The sequence below is a fragment of the Mugil cephalus genome, chromosome 10 (assembly GCF_022458985.1).
Source record: "Mugil cephalus isolate CIBA_MC_2020 chromosome 10, CIBA_Mcephalus_1.1, whole genome shotgun sequence".
In the NCBI taxonomy this organism is placed as follows: domain Eukaryota; kingdom Metazoa; phylum Chordata; class Actinopteri; order Mugiliformes; family Mugilidae; genus Mugil; species Mugil cephalus.
In genome coordinates this window covers 23219379-23241568 of record NC_061779.1, presented here as the reverse complement: position 1 = coordinate 23241568, position 22190 = coordinate 23219379, and the positions used below count along the sequence as shown (strand labels likewise).

General features: G+C 42.6%; 1 protein-coding gene across 1 annotated transcript in view; it reads left to right on the top strand.

The window, feature by feature from the left end:
- Window positions 1-1918: 1918 nt before the first annotated feature.
- Window positions 1919-22190, top strand: part of LOC125015385 (copine-8-like) — a 65786-nt gene continuing 45514 nt past the window's right edge. Inside the window, exons 1-2 of the mRNA XM_047597205.1 lie at window positions 1919-2243; window positions 17494-17534. Coding sequence (XP_047453161.1) covers window positions 2161-2243; window positions 17494-17534 — 124 coding nt within the window. The 5' untranslated portion in view covers window positions 1919-2160. The remainder of the gene's footprint in view (window positions 2244-17493; window positions 17535-22190) is intronic.

Below are 22190 nucleotides of genomic sequence, written 5' to 3'. Positions count from 1 at the left end.
ATGAAAGTGAGATCATCTTGAGGTCATTTTTTATATCGTGCAAATTACCAGGTGCAGAATGCAGGTGGAGATGAGGGGGCTGCAGTGTGACTATGCATCATTCTAGACTAAAAAATTTCATAGAAATTGTGGGAGCACCGTTTGTCTCCTTAATCCAAATGTGACTCAGAGAAATAGGAAAAACCTAAAGAGACTTTGTCGTCTCAGCTCTGTGATGCTGCTGACAGCATGGAGAGGCCCGCCGGTTGATCCAGACCAGTCTGCGCGACCTCTCATGTCGTGTCACGAGCTCCATTTGAGCAACTCTTGAATCATTTTGCCTCTCTATGTATTATGACACGGTGTCTTGTCTTCCGAGGGAACATTTTAGAAACGTTTTACTACAGCAGGTGTACACTGACAGTCAGTGAGACTCATATGACAATTTACTGGAATATGAGACAGGTGTTTGACCTGTTGAATGAACCTTCTGTCTGTTCCTTCAGACTAATTGGAGCTGACACACACAAAATCCATTTTTAGCTCAGCGTTCCTGCTGGTCTGTTTAATTGAGTTTGTTTTGCTCAGGTGGTGTTCACCATCATCTGGCTTTACACCGCGGTCCAGTCGCAGTGTTACCAGATCACAGTCTATTGTACAAGCTGAAGGACAGAAATATATGAATAATCCTTGCGTGATCCGATTGATTTCTCTTGATTTGTGTGTGGCTCACCACGCACCAAGTGGGCGTCGCATTGATCCTCAACTTCTTATAGTCGCATTCTCATCACTCCACTTAAGTTCCGAACACCGATCGTTACATTATCTCCCACACACTGCCACAGCTGAGTGTCTTGTGCGCAGCCCTTAATTGTTTGATAGATATTTTTCTTTGCTCTTTTCTTTTTCTCCTCCCAATTACCGAGTTGTCACTTTTGGGGTAATTCGGTGTCATTCACATGGTGACAGGAGCTCCCAACACTAATGCACACAGCAGTCATACAGCGAAACTGTTAATATTTAAACAGGGTTTTGTCAGACTACTGCTGGGATAAGAGAGGATAATTTATTATAATATGACAACCCCTTCACCCTTCATCTCCTGCTCAACTACCAGGCACAGTCCCATTAAAAACAAAAGTAAAGTAATAGTGGGACGTTGAGAGTCTTAGATGGGGTTTGAGGTGCACAGATTTCAATCCCAATCAATTACTTTAGAGTTAATGAACTTTAACTATTCTTTTGAAGAGCCTACATATGTACTTGAAAGTAGTTTTTCTCTAAACCTACATGCCCAAAGTCCTTATTTTGGATTGGCGTTACATTAGACGTAATACTAAGTGTTGTTAGTGGCGGGAACTATATTTTTCACCCCCTACATCCAAAGAAAAAGGTAGGGAAGGGGTTATGGTCATTGTGAGAATGCTAGGCAAAATTGCAAGGAAAAGAAAAATTCTCTTCTGTACAAATGGACAACCTTTACCCTAACCATAATTCACTCATTGATTGGTTTTAGACATCTCTGGATTATTGTGGATATTATTATTATTAATATCTGAGAGACTGAAACTCATTGATCTGAATGTGTGTGGTTACTAACAAGATCCATATAGAGACATAACACAGGTTGTTATTTTCTTCAGCTGCTATGATTTCTTATTTCCAAACCCCAGTCTCATACATGAATGTTTCCCCAAGTCAAGCACAACACCTAAACCCTGAACCTGAACTAAACCTGAGCCTCGCATTAATCTCCTGAACCCTAAACCCAACGCTGGAGAGAGACATTTTCCGGCTATATTTAGTCCTTACAAATGGATGGATACTGTGCACTCCCACCCAGCGTGTAGCCTGTGTGTGTGCGAGTGTGTGCCTGTGTGTGTCGGTATGTGTGCTTTCCCGCCCCTTCACACCGTCCTCTTTCCTCCGGAGCACAGAGACGCACAGAGACGCGACTCCGGAGCGCAGCAGCTCCGCGTCCGTGTGCGTGTTTTTTTTCTCCCCCCTCTTCTCTCCGGTGCTTCGCGAGCGAGCAAAACAAACGCTCTCATTCCCAGGCGTCCTGTTTATTCCTTTTCTTTTTTTTCTTTTTCCTCCTTCATCTCGTCTCGGCCCCTCTCATGCCGCCGTCAAGGCGCCGCTGGATAGGTGGAGATTTGTGACCGACCAGGCAGCAGCTCGATGAATATGGCGTGCATCGGGGACGCAGACCCCTTCACCGCTGCGATTCCTGCCACTAAAGTTGAACTCACGGTTTCTTGTAGGTGAGTACGAACTGCTGCAGCTCTGTGGCACGGCGACGGCCAAGCGCATGGTTATATGACTGATGCGTGTCCAATAATATTCTAACGTTTGCACTTGACTGTGAGTGCAGGCTGCGTAGATCGGAGTAAACGGCCAGAGCCTCCCACTGTTCTCATTTATTTTATTGCAAAGTGCATTTTTTGTTTGTTTCTAACGTGGATTCGAGCCCAGAAAGCATTGTGTGTTTTTTGTTTTTTTTTAAGTATCATGGCTTACACGTGGAGTCAAATACGCACCCAGCTGCATTCTGTGCCGCCGCTGGCTGCAGTTCGCCTTTGGGTGAGCTCCACATGGAGGTCAGAGTTGACATGTCTTCTTTACTCTGCTGCCACGTCTCCCTGCGCTGATACAGCTGCCACACGCAGAGAAGCGGGGGATTCTGTTTGCACCACAGCAAATGACCACTTAATCACAATGCCATTTTTTATTTTTATTTTAATGCCATCCCTTAATTTCGACTAAGTCAGGATTTCCTGCAGGGAGCTGGGGGGAGGATGCAGATGCATGCTCCAGGTTGGGGCTGCTTTACTACAGGATCAGTATCTAGTCAGTTTAAGGTGTTAGCCGTTCTCGGGAGTTGTAGTTTCTGAAATGTGAGGCACTATATGACGGTGTGATCATTTTCTCCAACAAGCGGTCAATCGATAACTCAGTTAAATATCTAATTATCCAACCATCCATTCATTGATCTCTCCTGTGCGTGGATTGATCTGGGGCATTTTTAGTAAGGTGTCAGTCCAAAGCAAACCTCCAGAGGAGCAGGGCGGCTGCCGAGGATCGATCCGCAGATTATTTTCCCAATTACAGTCAACTGTTTGGTCAAAGAAAGGTCAGATGTTTCCTAACACGTTACATGACACCTTCAAGATTGAGGTTTGGACCCTCGGTTGCAATAAACAAGCAAAAGAAAAGCGGCGGCGTCCTTGTTACTGACAGAGCCTGAAGAGGTACTGTATGTCAACAACTGATCAGTTCCAGTTCATTTTTGGAGTAACTGCTGTGCGTCTGTCTCTGTGCTATTTGTCGATATATTCCGAGTCTTCCTGAAGATTTCCCCTCGCTCTGTGTCGTGACTGCGAACACTGCGTAACACGTCAGTCTGGAAAACATCAACTTAACAGCATATCTTCACCAAAGTACCACAGACCGTGACTGGTCGATCAACGGCATATTTACATAATCCATGAATCCAAGACACCAAACACTGCCTGCATTCAGATTCTCAAATGTGATGATTTGTTGTATTGTTGTTACAGAAACTGAAAATATTGTACACAGTCCATTTCGCACCATCGTAAATATAAAAATCCAGCATAGTATTCAGCTTAAAACAAAAAACAGCCAGTTGCAGCTCTACACGGATTCCCTGTATGGAAACGTCTAAATCCACTGTTTCTCCCCTCATTTATTCAGGTAGCCTTACCTCAATTTGTTGCCTGTCTGTATAAAATCAATACGGTGTGATGACACAGTATCTTCTTGGTTTTTGGCTAATATTGTGAGAGCCTGTGCAGCAGCTGAGTGTTTGCCCCTCTGGGTATCCTTTTATTTGAGAAAATGGAACCAATTACCAGTTAAAAAAAATAGCTGCACCTTAATTTTCTGTTACTTCCGTGATTTCTGCATATCTGAAGGCAGCGGTCGCATCTAAAACATCTTCAACGCCACCATAATACAGCAATGTCACGGTATGTCACAGGTCAAGGTTTTCAAGCCTTTTCGAGTTTTGACTTCTTCATCAGTCGTTCAGCTATTTAGGCTTAGTTTAAAATATTATGTCTGAGGAGCTGTCAGTTTTGTAAATCTGGTTTTAGACGTTCGGCGGACGGAAGAACAATGACTTCAGACTTGAATTGCGCTTCCACTGACCTACAATCAGCCAGCTGTTGCCGGAGACCGAGCTGCTGTTGCTGTTTTTTGCCCGTGTCTAAGATAAAAGGCTGATAAAAGCTCGACGGAAGAAGTCAGCCTGGTAATGACCTTAATGAGTTTGAGATCAGAGCTTGTGGGGGCATCTCTTCCAAAATGAGGAAACAACCATCTGGACTAAAAAAAAACAAAAAACAACAAAAACAAATCATGAAAGATTCGGTCTTCACTTATGACTCACCTCAGTAGTCATACAAAGGCTGCCCTTATTCATGCAAACGTACTGTATAAGCTTCGCCTTGTGCGCACTCCTCGCCATGAAGATGAACATGTAATGCTCGGAAATAGATGGGGCTGAAAATGGACAAACTCCCGTCATATTTCTTTAATGATTGGAGACGCGTTTTGAGTCACAGGACCAATAAGTAATGCATTGTTAGTGTCGGCCGCCACTAGGAAAGATATCCATGTAGGCAGGTCTCCTGCTTAGCCTATGGGAGCCTGTGATAGACTGAACTAGAAAAGTCATCTTACATGAATAAAATAGCTTCTAAGGAGGTCCTAGGGATGAAGCACGTAGTAAGAATACTTCAAACCTCTATAGACGATACAAAACTAGATATCTAATGAAGTTGTACTACAGTAGTGCTGCATTAGAATAACCTGGCATAGCCAATTCAATTCTTAGCAGAATAGAAGTGTTAACACTCCATTTGGATTTCATGATGAGGAGCGTTTCAGCTGCCACAGTGGAAGAACTTACCTCTACACCCAATTTGATAGTCTAACAAACAATCAGAGACATATTGTTGTCAACAAATACAACTCAGCCATGCTCAGACGGTGATAATGACTCGCTACTCTTCTGTTCTTCTGTCTCTCACCACATTAAGTCTGCCCAAATGTTTTCATTGGCCTTGCCGATCTTTGCATAATCAGTCCCCAACAGATCGGTTCCGAACCAGCTGTCCGCCACAAAAAAAAAATCTATGTGCGCTGGGAAGTTGGTCTGGCTCCCAGATATGAATTAAAAAACATTGCTTTTGACTTTTTGATGTTGCATGTATGAACCGCCACTCGGAATCCTGGATTATGTGCGGCAGATTGTTAGATATCTGTATCTTCTGAAGCACTGGTGAATGTCATTTTTTTTTTCCCCTGTGAACCAAGGCATCACAGATTGACATTTGAAAACTTGACAGCAACAAGTCAGCAACACTGTCCCTATTACTCAGCGTGGTCACAGAGCAATTTCCATCGGTGCCGCTTCTTCCGTGGACAGATTCCCCGGGTGTTCACGGGCAGGGTTGCAGAGTGAGCCAGACGTCGTTGCCATGACGTGATGAGATTCGTGTCCGCCTTCAGCGTCACGAGCAGAACAAGCAAAAGTCCATTAACCTCCCTTTATGTATTTGACGGGTGGAAATATCAGGAGCGGATATCTCAACACTTCTGCCAGCCTCGATGCATATTGTTGTTGCTTTATTGTTTTTTGCAAGAACTGCTGCTGGCGGTTTGTTAAATGAAGTGTTGAAATCCGGAGCGGGCAGGAAGAAGGCTTCCGAAAAAAAAAAAGTTATTAAAACACGATACCTGGCCCAGTGAGTCGGTAAAAAATACACCGAGATAGACGTTTATTTTGCAACTGGGAATCAGCTCACAGGAGTCATACGGTTCAGTTTAGTGTGTGGAGACAGGAGCTCAGAGGCTCAGGATGAGCTATGACAAGGCTAATAAAATGTTTGGTTTCCAGGCTAACTGGAGTTTTAGATTTTAAAAGGCATGAGCGTAGGTCTAAAGAATGTGTTTGCCATCTTCAGTCACAGTTTAAATTAGATTAGGGCTACAACTAACAATAGTATGCAATGATTGCTGATTTGTAGTTGATAAATTTGGTGAATAATGCTGATCATGATGACTTTGCTTTGACGTCTAACTCAAAATAATCCATTAATCGACTAATCATCGTGGTTCCGCTCACGGTCGTCATGTTCAAGGTTTCACTGAGTCCCTCTTGAGTTTTGTCTAAAGGATGGAGATACCAGTGAACTACTTGACACATCCTTTGCATTAGGTTGAGTATTTTTAAAACAGACATGCGCCGACACCCTCTACAGCCGCACCAAAACAAAATTTACCAGCCTTCAGCGCGTGGGCGGTGTGATTTTCTCACTTTGGTGTGTCTGCGTGTCGACAAAGCCACTGGAGCGTTCAGTCTAGAAAGATCCCATCAGTGAGTGAAAGCCCTCTTTCACTCAATACATCCAGACCATCTCTGTTCTCGTCACTTGTGTAGTCAAGCAGCAGAACTGACAGATTGACTAACTCGACTCCAATATGTTAGTGAGAAGTAAATCCCCCATGCCCATCACACCCGATCGCGAGGCCTCGCTGACACACACACACACACACACACACACACACACACACACACACACGTGAAGCAGTAAACGGTGATCGTAGAAGCACCTTGGAGGTGCACGATCCAAAGAACCTCGGCCATTGAGGGAATGTCTGTGCAGAGAGACGCCTCTGTTCACGTCTACCGTCTCCTTATCTGAGCGGTCCGTTGCAGAGAGATAGAAGTGACCTTTGTGGCACAAAAGGTAAGAACGGTATCCCGTCGAAGAATTGACATGTTGCAGTTTGGCTGCTTTGAAGACGGATGCTGACCTGCAGAGGGGCCGGTCGATGTGTCACAGCCAATGCAGACACTTCCCACGAGGGAGGTGAAGGTAGAGACGGAGAAGGAATCCTGTCTGTAGGTTACTTATGATTTAGTTCTGCCCCTAAACAGCCTGTAATAATTGGCTTTAAAAGGCTGCTGTAGGGATTGTCTTGTGGTTCATTGATTATTTCTTTCAGTTAATTGTTACAATGTCAAGCAGCTGAATTAAACAGATGAAGGTTTACCTGCTCTTGTGTGAACAAATAGATTTTTTTTTCTAATTGATATAACACTGTGCTGAAGTACACTGGCTTACCAGAACATTAGGTACACCCGTGAAAACAAATCCCTTTTAATACATCAGTTCTGTTCTAAATCCTCCTTCGTAAATGTTCTAATGTTGATATTAAAACAGTGTCAGAAGGGTGATATTTCATCTGGATGGTCATTATGGGAGATGCAGTTTGTGGTGTTGTTAACCTGAATTGAATTAAACATTAAATAGAAAGCGTGTATAGAATTGAAATAGAAGCGTGCAACATAATAGTGCTACAAACCACAGCCTCCACAATGAAAACAAAGTTGAATCAACAGCTTTCTCAGTTATTTGAAACTAATGCTGAATACTATAAGCTTAGATTTAGTGTAGGACTCTTATATTAGAATGCATTTGTTTTCACTAGTGTACCTAATGAACTGGCAAGTAAATATAGATATGGTTTTAAAAATTTAGGAAGAATGCTTGTGATATTTGTATTTATTGACACAAAAATATAAAGCATTCATTTTTCTTTTCCAAATTGAAACACATGGTTTCTGGGCTGCAAATCAGACGTTTTGAATGTTCCTAGGTTAGCTTAAAGCCCATACGTATAGGGTTTCAATATTTCTTACTTAAGCAACACAATAGTAGTGGTAATGCTGAAAACAACAGCAGCTTTCGCCACTGATATCAGTGACCTGACCCTAGGACCCTGAGGAGAGCGACCCGAATGCAGCGGATACACTGCACCTCTTTTCTCTGGCAATGATAGCCTCAACGTGCACTGTAAACACATGATCACGTATGACATTCTTCACACTGGGGTTTTTGAAGCTGCAAAATGACCCGTCCACTGAAAGGCACTGAAACGTACAATTGCTGGATGAACATAAACCAGGGTTGGTTGAACAAAAAGCATGAAGTGGTAGAATGTTTGTTTGTTCGTGTGCATGGAAGCTTGATCTTTGCCTAGCCTAGCATGTTGGTTGCTCATAGTAGATGATACTACACTGAGATCATGTGGTACAGTAGAGATGCTGTTTGTCAATTTAACTGTGAAATATCTGTATGCCAGTTATTCAACTGTATCTAATCCAATTATACAAAATGCTTTACATTTCAAAACCGGAATGAGAAGCATAAAATCATTTGATTAAAACAATGCTAAACGGAAATTAAGTAGAACATCCAGCAAAGATGACGGCAACATTTTTGTAACTGTACTTTTTTTCTAAATGGATACTAAAACAGTTTGGGACCATAGACTGTATAAAGAAGGACTACAGCTACAGAACAGCTCCTAAAAAGTGAAGCCAAAGCACGTAGAGCTCCCCCTTGTGACTGGCTGTAATATAGGTCATAACTTCCACCCCCTATATGTTAGTGGGCAGGACTTGGGAATAAACTAAAACATTGTACTAAACGTCAAATCATTTTATTTTTTTGTGGCTGAAATTATGTTAAGTTAATTTATTATTTGTTACATGTTAATTCTAATGCTAACTGCTAGGCTAGCTACCTCAACATTAGTTGTATGTTTCAGGGGTTATTTCGTGTATACCTTTGTAGGAGAGGCTTCAGTTAATAAAGACTGCCCATGCTTTGTCCCCTCTGTGTGCTCCTGTGGTCAAATCGTCCGTCCAGTGAGCGAGAGTACAGGGGTCAATGAATACAGGATGTGACATCATGATGACTACATGTTGCCATGCCAACTGTTCTGCGAAGCGGTCCTGGTGAAAGGTTGAGGCGAAAAAAAAAAAGTATGTGTATGAACCAACATTTTTTTGTAACTGGTGGAGGTAGAGCAGAGTGCAGTAGAACTGAAACGAAGACAAGAGTGTGTCTAGTGGAACTGTGGGTGGGTCATCAATAACACGGCTCTGCGTGGCTCCACATGGCTCTCGGCTTTGCGTCAGTTTGACCAGTGCAAGGAAGAGGGGATGCGTTGTCCATATTTATAGACGGTCTATGTTTGGGTGTAATCGTCTTGCAGTTACACATTACAGCAGCAGTGCTGTTTACATACGCACAGCATCGCATTGTTTGAGATCCATACATCTCTGCATTCATCATATCCAGTAATTTACCTAACTGCTGGGTGACTATAGAGGAAGAGATTTCTGTCCATCAATGAATCATTTAATTAATATTCTCAAACATGTTTGTTTCCCCTCAGCTTGTGAAACCACTCCTCAAGTTAATTGCCGGCACTCAACGTTCAGTCAAATGAACTCAGGACACAAATGATTAAAAAGCACAGTCGTTGTGAAGGAGAATAGTTTGGGAGCAGCGAGGCTTGTTGCGGCTGTGTACGCTGTTATAATGAGGTGCAAACATCCCTCATGCTACAGTTTGTTTATGTAATCTGTCACTACTGAGGCATTATCCTGCAAGTTTCTTTGTTCATCACCAATTGCTTTTTATTCACTCCCGCTTCTTATTACCCGTTAGATCTGCCGACAACTGATACTATGAATTCAAATATAATTAATGAGACTAAACACATCACATATTTACCTTTCACCTGAGCTTTTCTCCCTAAATCCTTAACAATTTACATCTGAGAAGAATTTCCTAAAGAGCAAGAGAGCGTAAAACCAACAGATCAAATCGGTCTCAGGTGGCGATTCCAAACCACAGGAGGCCTGTCAGGGTCATGCTGGGTGGCTCCATTAATGAGTTTTTTGAGGCAGTCATTTTGTCTAATTAAGGCACCAGCCAGCCACCGTAGCTTCACCTGGTTACCTCAGAGAGACGACATGCCTCTGTCCATCACATTAGTAACCACCTCACCTCCTGCCACCCCCACCGCCGTACCGCCGCTTTCATCTTTTGCGTAGCCACTTTCCTCCATTTCTGTGATTGCTGTGGCCAGATTTCGAAGACATCATGTTGATTAGTATCCGGCGTTTGATGCCTTTCTACTCAGCACAAAATGATTTTTTTTTTATGCAGATTTATGCAGAATCTTCCTCTCAATGGCGTTAATTTGGGAGCTTCAGAGGAAGTAGTAAATACATCATAACAGGATCTGTACGAAGGGGTGTGGATTCCCAATGGTCGCTCTGTACTTAGATGTTTATAAATGATGACCAGATTGCCACTGCGGACCAACTTCAATAGGAAAGAGCGTCGCAAATGTGACAGCAGGCCTTACGTAATGAATAATCTTTTTTTTTTTGTCTATAAAATACTGAAATGACAGTCACACTCTCAAGGTATAGTCTTTAACAACAGTAAAATACATGAAAAGACAAAGATTTAAAGTGGTAATTCTGTTGGTGGCTATCCTTAAATTGATGGATTTGTGCCCCTATATAGAGAAATGAATTCTCCGTGTGGACCAGACTGAGTAATAATGACTTCTGCTTCTAGCCATAAATGACTGATTTAAGCCTCTTGCGCCACATAGAGTGGCAGAGCCATTATAATTCATCATAAATCATATTAGGATGTAATATAAGTGTGTAATGAAATTATGCAAATTACATTTAAAAGTTACCAGGTATAAAACCTTTAAAAAAAAATCCCATCAGTGTAATTGATGACATTACCTCCTTAAATGTATTTGTGAGCAAATATTCACAGGTGGCAGTCCAGGCAGATACAGAGTAATTTATAGTCCTTCATGAAACCTGAGATTCTATACGATGTACTTAACTATAATCAGAGCATAACTCTGGCGGCAAATTGTGTAAGAAGGGATTCAGACCAGGTCGTTTTAAGTACTGCTGATACAATGTGTTTACCGTAACACAATGATGTCAAATAGTCATGTATTTACATTAAAGGAAAGTCGTGATGCAAGCGGCTAATGTGTCAACAGCATTCCCTTTACAAAATAATCCAAACTCGAGATTTACGTATTTGATTGGATCAAGGCACGGACTTACTTGATGACGTTGTGTTATGTTGTAGTTAAAAGAAAGAAAGAAAATAAATGTAGCTTAGATCAACTTTCTTCACTTCTGGTTCAACCTTTTGCTGGACCGACCTGCATGGTCTGTATTATTTCATGCAGGTCTGTAGTTGGTCTGAATGTGTGTACAGGAGCAATGTGAACCCCAGTTATCTCATCACGTTAGTTTGACTAGAACAGGTGCTCTGACCTGAACTACCATACTGGCAATTTGTCCCCACCCCCTGAATACCACCCACTTTACAGGTTACAGAAAAGATGGAGGTTTAGGTTAAAGGAAAGGACCTTTGTCATCAATGTTACAATAATAAACCTAAGGTTTATGTTATGGAAAGTTGGATCATGGTTAAAAGCCACATGCACAATTGGTTTGAAACGATAAACAATCAGCCCTGTTGACCCTTCTGTCCACCCTCACCTCCACTTTGCCTACGTTGTTTCTGCGTGTTCTTGTCATGCTGGAACGTAACTATGGGTGTGATGAACCAATCGTGTTATTTTTAATAACCACATATGTCTCTGTAATTGCTCGCCCTGGGAATACTGGACATTAAATACCTCCCTCTATAAAGAGGGGATGAAATTGAAAGTGAAGCTAATGTCTGTCAAAGTTAAAAGTATTAGTATAAAGGATTTTCTCTACTGCTGCAGCTGTGACGGGAAAAACTATCAAGGGGAACACAAGTAGGGGAATTTGTACTAGAAAAAACGTTTAACTTTGGGAGATATGCACTTCATTGACCAACTCATTTTAAATTAACTTTTATTTCACGCTTGAACAAAGCAAAGTCTGAATTTTTGCCCCATCATTTGAAATCACATGAGGGAGAAACATTTCTTTGGGCAGAGTGGGAATGATTATATTCAGCAAAAGCTGTTTGATTGTTCACATGTGTACCTGAGCTGGAAGATAGGGTTAGCCTGGAGTAGTCTGGCTCACTCCTTTCACAATATGAGTCTGGTAACACACCTTTCGCATTTTATTATGGGCCACAAAAAAAGTCTCCACATGCAATCGCATGACCTACAACCAATCAGAGCCCTTTTGTAGTAGGCAACTGTATTGCAGACGTCGTCAACAGGGGGTCCGTGGACCCCCTAGGGGTAGTGCAGGGCGGTCACAAAATCTTTTTTGTACTGTGTGTTTTTTTTTTATATATATATATTTTTTAATTTTCCCCCAAAAGATTTCTTTATATACACATTAACTCAACATATTTTAGTAAAGTGATAAATGGAGACAGAAGACGTTATTTTTCAGTCAGCACTTCACTCATTCATTGAAACAGGATCTACTTCACAGTGCACTGTTTCACACAAAGCGCCACACTAGTCCAGACCTGTCAATCTAAACCACCTGTACACAGTAGGCCCCGCCCCTATCACTGCTGAGCCAGTCACGAGGCCGGATATTACACACTGTCTCTGTCAGGTTCCCCGCAATTGGCCGAGAGCCTATTCAGTCCCCAGATTGCACATCCACCCTACTGTTGCATGTTTGAAATAAAAATATGAATATTTGAACCTGTGTATTATTTGAATAGCTTAATATTGAATGCAAAATGGTGATAACAATGCATTTTTATAAATAGCACTAGGCCGAGTTTAATATAAAACACATATAGCAGGTAGGGGGTCACTACTTAATCTCTCCATCAGTTTGGGGTCCTTGGCCTGAAAAACGTTGAGGACCTGTGCTATACTGTATTGTGATGACTATGTTGCTGCTACTCTAGGCTAAATTTGGGGATGGAGGTAGCAGTATGATTGACAGAAATAATCAGATGTTACACAATAAGAATTTTGCTCCAAAGGTCATCCTGTAGAAATCTGTTGTACCAAAGAGTAGGGATTGGTACCGTCCAGGGCCAAACCGGTACTTTTGTAATGGTGCCGGTGCTTAAATGGTCCCTGAACTGCTACTTTAAGAATGGAAAAATACAAACTTTGTCCAAAAACGGTGCCATTTTATTTTTAAGGCATTTTGTGGCCTGCAAGTTGATCAGAATATTCATTTAAATAACCTAAATACCACTAAGAAATAAATGAACCAATATAAAATAAAATTCAAACTGTCATAATTATGATGATAAAAACACTGTTCTCCATGCCATGATGCTGCCACTGGTGTGGGGTCTTTCAGGCTATCAAAGATGATACATTTGTCGGCTTTTAAAGAAAATACTATGCATCATCAGATGTTTAATCAAATTCAAGGTGTTACCTCCCTTGCACAGGGAGCACTTCTTACAGAGTCTGCTTCTTTTGAGGTGAAGTACTACCAGACTTTTGACCGTTTGGTCTTAGGCATTTTGAAGATTCAATTCCATCCATGTAGGTGAAAAACTGACCGGATGTCAAATACTTTACTAATTTTCAATTAAGTTCTTGGAGGGAAACAAAGAACTAAGGGGATGGGAATTAAAAATTCAGTGGCTGCTGGAATCTGCATTACTTTTCGGTCTGGTTACTACCATTTACATTAGCACTGGTGCCATTATGGTGCTGAGTATTGGTACCCATCCCTATCAAAGAGTCACTTTCACTATTGAGTGAAATGTACATGGATTGTGAATGTTGTGCTCCTTTCTGCTAAACAGGATTCCTTTGGTTCATTATTGGACACACTTTGACTTTAACCTGAAGACACATACAAACTCACACAGTGAATCTGGCAAAATCGTTCAGTTGAGAGAGTGTCTCAGGTGCTTCAAAGGCGAATTGATCAGTCCCAGCTCAGAGTTTTATTTAGCCTCAATTTACTGCATTGATCTGGTCGTATCCTGCCAGCAGGACGAGCTTGTGTCGTTCATTACGCACCTTTGTTCACTTAAGGAACCTCTTATTAGCTCATTTGTAGCTCTGCAGATCACTACGGCCTCTCTTACAGTAAGCTCAACTACATTCGTCCTGGAGGTTGAAATGTCAAGCCGGTGGGCTTACGTGAAGTTACACAATGGGAGTAACCGCCCACGTGGCAATTGGAAGCTCTTTGACTTTAAGAAGCGAGAACGGGAGGAAGTTTTCTTTCCACTTGTGCTCCCGCCGAGCCGAGTGCGCGGAGGCTGACGGCGGCAGCTCTGCTGGGGTTAATGCTTTCAGTCCCACTAGGGCCACGCAGGCTGAAAAATGCATGCACTCAGAGCCATCTCGTAACGTTTGTTAAATGAGTAGAAGGAAGGTGAATGGTGGGAAATTGTAAGAGAACCAGTCGATGATTTCATTCTGTTTTTTCATCTGTGCACTTACGGTAGTTTTTGCACAGCGATATGAATCTGTTAGCATCAAATCTGTCAGAAGAAATTATGAAACATAATGCAAGCAAATATAGTATAGCAGATCAGTCTTTTAAAAAAGACTGGAATGATGTTTAAGCTCTGCCCCATACCTAACACGAGTACATCCATATCCTTTCTTTAGATGTCTCATTTTATATTCCCACGTAGCTGTATGCAAACATTTTGGCACTGCTGGGTAATTGCCCCTTTTTAGGACGCTTGTAGCAAATTGACCTTTAAAATTTGCCCATTGTTTCAAATTTGGCCCCTGGACTTTTAGCCAGGTCAACAATTGCCATGGGCAATTGTTACTGGCACTTCCACGGATAAATCTTCTCCATCTTCCTGGCAGACGTCATTTCTCTCTGGAAGCGTTTGTGCTTGTAGGCAAATTCTGAAGACGGAGCTTTCGGGTTAAATCGTTTTAAGCTGCACAGGTGCGTCTAATATAGTGGTCACAAGGTTTTGGTATCGGGCTATGACAGAGCCTTGGTCTCTGGCTGCTGCTGTTTTTTTCTTGTCCGTCACTCCATTATTTACATACTGGCATATTTATATGCTGACCTTCATACTAAATGTCTCAGACGCAGCCAGGCAACTGGTGTATGTTGATTGATCGGCTGCGTTATTAAATTTGTTTGCATAGTCGATTAATCTATGGATTGTTTTCTAAGTAGTTTTGATTCCTTACCACTAGATAATAACCTTTCATTCAAACATTTTCTCGCAATGATCGTATTTTAATGTGAAATCCATGAACAAGAAAACGAGAAAAGATATTGTTCTTCACAAAAGTTCACATTTATCCATTTATCCACATTGATTTAATTAGTAGAGGTGCTGTTTACTACATTTTGCCATTAATTAGCATTAATTAATCTGTTCTTCTATAAGCAGCCCTACCATTTAAAGCCAAATGCACTGCTTTCAACAACAACAACAGCTTCACTGCATTGCATTTATTTATTTTTTCTCCATGTGCACGTCTTAAAAAAAATTTCCTCTCAGATCCTCTCAGCGATGGAAGTCCCCACTCCCACGCTCCCACACGGGTATTTAAAGCTCCAGCTGCCGTGTTTATGTGGCTGTGATGTAACTGGTGGGATTTAAAATGTAATTCTGGTGTTGAGGAGGGACCGCGTTCCTAAATGTTTGATGAGCTGCGAGGCACTCTGCTCGGACAGCCCGGAAGTTTCCCAGGCTGCCCGTGGAGGAAAGGGCTTTTTACGGAGTCGCCCACTGCTATCAGGGCCAGGTGGAAGCCCTCGGGTGCGCATGAATCATGTGGAGGTTACCATATCCGTAGAAGTGTGTGCACTTCTGCCTGCGAGCACACACGCACATGCAGTTGCGTGCTGTGTTCAGAGCTTTTTTTTTTTTTATTTTTTTTATTCCTCTTTCCTTCCTTCACTGCATCTTGTTCCCTGCCTCCGTGCATACTCCTCCGGGAGCCAACCGGGTACAGTATTGCACTTTATCGGACATTTATCCCATTTGGCAGGTGAAGTCGCCCACTTCTCACTCCTACACAGCCTCTGAGATGCTCTGCCAGTCATAAAACACAGCTCCGATATGACTAGGCTCAGTTCCATCTCGTATTATGATTTATTTAACTTCTCAAAGCTTGGGAAGGGCCGGTGGGCGTGCCTTGGCAGCTGAGCAGCGGAGCGTGGCCGTTTTACCATCTGGGCCACACTGGGATCAGCACAACACGCGTGCCTGATCCAGATAGATCACTCGCCGTCAACAGCTTCAAGACACTCGCCGCCTGTCACACGGGAAGGGACGGAGGACGGAGTGCTCACCCTGCAGCCAGCATGATAGCTGGAGCTCTCTCCCTTCATCTCTTTTCTCTGTCAGCGGTGAACAATGTGGAGGAAATCACGCCACTTAAAGTGATACTCCACGCACAAAGTCCGTCTTTTAGGGATGCACATCTACCCAGTAGGCTTTAAAAGTCACCAGAATGGGTTGTAAGAGCAGTGAGATTTCACAATGGACACAAACTGTCTATAGAAACTTGTAATTTCTCCCATTTTTTCTCCCATACCTACGATGAAGCTGGAGTCCTTTTGGAGGATGTGGCGTCTTTAGAATTGTCCTTGTTTCTAATGTAGTTACATTTAGACATGTTTAGTGTTTTACTTGTGACATTTTCTGTTAATTACCAGCGCCTGTAGATTCAACCTTGTAAAGCTTTGTCTTGATTTTTAAAAACAAGACGACCCTGCGACTCTTAAAACATGCAGATAAAACATAATCCAACACAGTAGCTGCTTAACTTTAGACAGCTGTAAGGCTGTTTGCAGGTTGTTCCAATGATTTGGTTTGAAGGTGTTTCCCAGCGCCGAGTCCAATGAATGCCTAATCCGATTTAAAATATCCATTTAACAGAGTGCAGTTCTAAAATTTATGTCTATATTATATTTTGATGGGATGTAAAACCCTTTCAGTTGCCCCACAACGTCATTCCCGACAGCCAAGCATCCATATGATTTCATCTACTTTTTTCTGGGTTAACTCTATGAAATGTTCATGGAGTTCTAATATAACATTCACTCAGCTGAGTGAGCGAGCAGAGGGCAGGGTTCACTGAAGCCCCTAGAGGTGTCGCTGAACTCTTGGCGGCCCCCGCCTGAGACCTGGACGCAACGTTAAAGCCGCTAAAACCTGGTGACGCTTTAGGACAGGTCTCCCTTTTTTTTCCGAGGCCGAGCTGCTCCTCGATTTCCTTTGTCTCTGGTCTCGGGCAGTTGGAACTTGTCATCTTTATGTGCATATTTAATTCCTTCTGAGCTGTTTAGCCGTGGAGTACCTCAGCAGCGCCGAGCATCTGCTCCGTGATGGGACTTTTCGGTGCATTTGTTCCTCCCTGTGCAAAGAGCAAAGACTGGAGTGTCATGTAAATTTGATGGCGGCCTCCTCTGTGCCGCAAAAAAGTGAAAAACTGGTCCTCTTTTCTGCTGTTTTCTATGTACATTTGAAATATACATGGGCTCCACTTTAAGCTTGATTTCATAGTCTGCTTAATGTGGCTTCCTGAACAACGGGATGAAACGGGGTTTTGTTAATCAAGTCAGAGGGGGATTATGGGTAAACACGTTGTCTGGGTCAGTGAGGGAGCTAATTAGTTTTAATGATGCGATGGATTTTCTAGTTTCACTTCCCGTGTTGACGCGGGAGATTCATGTCTCTTTGTTTCCTTCTTTTTCAGAAACCTTCTGGATAGAGACACGTTCTCCAAGTCTGATCCAAGTAAGCTTGCCTCTCATCGCGCACACACACAAACCCACACGGCAGCTCCAAGTAGGCTGAAAACACAGACCCGCATTCACATTCACCTACGCAGGCACACGTGGACGTTAAATTCTATCCACAGACAAACATCCACCATGCAGGCAGCTTTTTATTCATTTATTTATTTATTTTAAATTTGTTTTTATTTCGGTTTCATTCAAAATCACACATGTGTAATCACATTCAACATACCTGCTGTTTTTCAAGGTTTTCAATACAATGCGGTGCTTATAGGGACGTGATAACAGTTATGACACGAGACTACATGCGGGCAGATTTTAACTGCACGCACGCATTCTCTTTCTGTCTCTCTCCGCCTCGCCTGTGTGAATCAGGAGACATTTGCATATGTCAGGGGTCGTATTCGTCACTGTTCTCTGCTCCCGGTGTGAGTGAGGGGAACCAGATCATCTCCACACACAAACCAGTCATTTCCCTCCTACAGATGAAAAGATACACACACACACACACACACACACACACACACTCCTCACTCGCCTGACAGCAGGGGTTCAATTTGGCAACTGGTCCAGTGGTTTTTAAAGGCGCAGCCTGCGACCCCGCAACAATCGGCCATGGCGAGGAAACGTGAAACGATATCCCACCGAAATTCCGCCTTGTAAACGTGCGCGCTGAGATCTCCATTTGAGGGACTGGATGGGCGTGTGGCTAGCATGTAAAAGCGAAGGCTCGCTGTCAGACCTTAAAGCTCCTCTTGACTCAAACGCGTTGTCATACCACCACCGCTGAAAGCCAGATAATGGACTTGATTGCGAGACGTGCGTCACCGTGAAAGAAAATTAAGTGGAAGGCAACCCTGGAGCCTCTCCTGTCCATAATATTCATCCATGGAAGGAAAGAAAGAAAGAAAGCTGGGAAAGAGGAAGGCTTTTTCACGTCACTGAGCGTATATTTGACTTCAGCCCTCAGGTGAGGCGCATCGTACCGAATTAATCACACCTGTGGGTATAATTTCATCCTATGAGTGTCCCACACATTCACCGACCGAGCTGAACAAAGAGCCTGCGCATTATTAAATCGCCCTTTTGTTAAACGACAGGGGAAAGGTCTCAGTGTTGACAGGTGGAACAGTTACTTGTGTCCATCTGTGCGTCTTCAATCTCTGATTTAAGTTAAGCCAGTTTCATATGATTTTATTTGGGTTTCTCGAAGGCTACTTCAGCTTAGAAGACACTGGGCATTTGAGTCTGTGAAGGTTCTCAGTCGTTCAGGTGTTGGCATGTACATGGTATAGCCCTTGTTTCGGCTTTGTTTTCCTCAACTAGGCTACTTTATATGGAACCCAACTGGTTACTAAACTGAGAACAGATCTGGCCCGTCTACTTTTTAGTATTTCAAGTTTTGGTAAGGCAGAAAATAAAAGAGTTTATTTGATTTTCAATTTAAAAGGGAAACATGCCTTTCCTCCTTTCATATATATATAAAAAAATACAACAGAAAGTGAACTGAACAGACGTTATTTGATTCATATAAAACTGGAAGTTTTATATAAGTGAAGAAGAAACAGATGACGATCAAGAAGAAGAAGAATTTGGGGATTTTGTGGGTCTTTAAGAAAAACCTTTCTGTCAACCAAAACAGACCACAGACATGACTGTAGAACAATGTTCAGATGTGATACTGGACATCTGAATTTGCCTCTGAGCGTTTGTCTCTTCTGTATGTGGAGAAGCACCAGGTCTTTCCACAAGAAACATATGAAAATGTTGTGTTGAACGTAGCCCGGGGCTGTTGTAATGATCCATGTCTGTGAGGTCCAGATGTAGGCAACTTCCTGTTTCAGTGAAGGAAATACAGCTTTTTTTTTGTTTTTTTTTTACTTGTGCACTGTTAGTAGAAAGGAACTAATACATTAACTTTCTTTTTCTGACAAACCAAAAAAAAGGCATGGAACGAGATCCTGCCATACTCACGCAGACAGCACACGTGTGCGCAGAAGACAAGCTTGTGGATTTTAAAGTATGTTCTTTGCTGTTTTCATCTGTCATTCCTTTGCTTTTGGTAACAAACAGTGACACCACTGTCTGTTCCCAGCTCCCTAAAAATATCATGGTAGGAGGAAAACGCTGACTTTTGGGGTATGTTGAAACGATAACATTGACATATCTTTTTTTCTTTTTTTTTTACCCTTCATTTGTCCATTTGCTTTTGGCGCTCGTTCTTCCAGCATCGTCCTGCTTGATTCCCTAGACATTCAGCGTTTGCGCCACCCGAGCGCTGAACTGTGACCCCTGTGGTGTTTTTAACCCGGGTTAGGCGGTGTGTAAACCCATAATTGATGAGCTCCCAGAGTCGCGGATTGGGCCTTTAAATGTCAGACGGTGGGAACGGAGGATGAACATCCCTGGCCGCTCCAACGTTTATGCAAGGAGGCACTTGTGCTGCGTCCATGTCTCTGCTCTGCTGACAGCACTGGCCCCAGTCACACGGCATTAGACTGCCTCGGCAGAGCCACGCACACACACGTTAAAAGCGCACACAACCGGGGGGGCCTCAGGCGAGCTCACGTACCATATTCACATTAGCTTATAAAGCTAAACAACAACAGTGTTTTCTCCTTTGTGCACGTTCATCTGTTTATATATATAAATAAATATATATATGTGTGTGTATTAAAGCCATTGTTCCTGCAGTGCATGAAGGTAGATGTGCTTTGATCAGTCCGCTTCAACAGATTGGAAAAGGGCATTAAGCAGACAGGAATTATGAAGGTGTGCTCCGTCAGTATTCCCTCCTTTCAAAGCGCAGAGGGTGGAAGAGGTGCCGAAGCATTGTCAGCCTCCTGCCCTCATCATCAGCCTGATGAATTGCGAGAGCTGAAAGTGCACCAGCACTGATGCATCGCTATTTCCAGGCGTGTGATTGACGTATCCCCCCCCCCGCACAATAACGCAGAAACCATGTGTCATCCGATGCATCATGGCAAGATTAAAGGACGGCTGTAGAATCCAACAGCTGAGCCCCGGCTCGCTCATGCGCGTCTACAGTGCAGCGCGCGCTGCATCCCAAGCCACCGTCAGGCAAAACACGGCAAGTTTAAGCACTTCTGCAACTGGTCGCAGGGTAATTAGCCGTCTTAGTGTTTGCCCTCTGTCAATGTGGTGTGAGTCAGAAAAAAAAACATACCATTTACAAAATAGTATTGTTACTGTGTGTCTGAGCTCTATTCTAAATGATATAAAAGTCAGTTTTATGCTTAGTTTTTGTTGTTGGGGAGGCACTTATTCATTGGATAGACTTTTAAAGGATGATATTCGCTCCCCATCAGAACTGCTAACGAATCCGTGATTAAGTAAGTCGTGTCACTTCATCAGTTGGTGGCTCAGCTCATACATTAAGTCGCGCATAAATTTGCAATTAATTAATGCTGCAAGTTAATGATAATGCATGACAGCTCGGTGAAAGAAGTGGCCTCCATAATCAGGTGTCACGAGATCAACTCAAATGCAGCTGTGATGCATCTGATTACCTGTGTGCGCGCGCCTCGCTGACAGGCCCTTTATTGTGGAGTTGTTATGCTGAAGTGAATGGATTCACCTCTTGGCTTCAGTAAACCTCTGTCCTGTAGACAAAACGTGGATTCCCATCTTCATCTCCTGAAGCTTGTCAAAATTAATGACTTTTTTTTATGCAAGCTGAAGAAAAACATTTTCATCATGAAGAAACTTATTTTGTCTTTGTGTGTGTATGTACATGAAGATGTCTAATCCATGTTGTAATAATAATAATAATAATAATAATAATAACAGCACACCGTTGTGATGGACTTTTGTCACTGACCTCTGTACATGTGAGTTCCTGCCATGTAACAGATGTGTTTGGATAACATGAAGACTGTGGCAAACCAATACACACCAGTGGCATTACAAGCACGACTGCTGAAATTAAACCTGCTACGTTTTAAATACATACACCTCTTGACCCACTGAGGGACTCTCATGGATGATCTACCAGCCGGACCGAGCACCTTAGTGGTTACTTAGCGCTCAGCATAATCTGACGTGTGCGTGTCCGCTGCATTTTTCTCTTTACCTTTTTAGTGCATTTGTGCAACCGAACAGGACAAGGACGTGCAGAGGTTGCTGTCGCGGCCTTTTAGAGTTGGCGATCATTGTTGCTCAGGTGGAATGGGCTGGAAACATGTTCCCCTGCCTTCCTTAAGAGCTGCATTTTAAGATGGTTCCCAGAGGATGGTGACCAGTTCAAAGTGGTAAACAGCCAACCCTATAAAAATGTAGTTTCTTTGGAGGTCTTTCCAGTCTGGATAACAGGTAGCAATGAAATAACTAGAATCACTGTAATTTCTTTTAAAATCATTGAACAGGATTGGATCATACCAGCTGCCACTAAGTTTGTTAGTCTAGATGTACAATGGTACCACAACCATTGACAAACATGTGCCACATTTGTGGAAAACTGGATCTTTTTTTGTAAATGTATGTGTTAGTTTCATCAGTCAATATTGTGGTTAAGCGTTAGCACAGAAATATGTAGTGGCTAATGTAAGGCTGCAATGACTCATGGTCATCATTTAATATGTTAATAAGTTTATTATTGTACAATATGTTGACACATTGTTTACATTCATCCCCA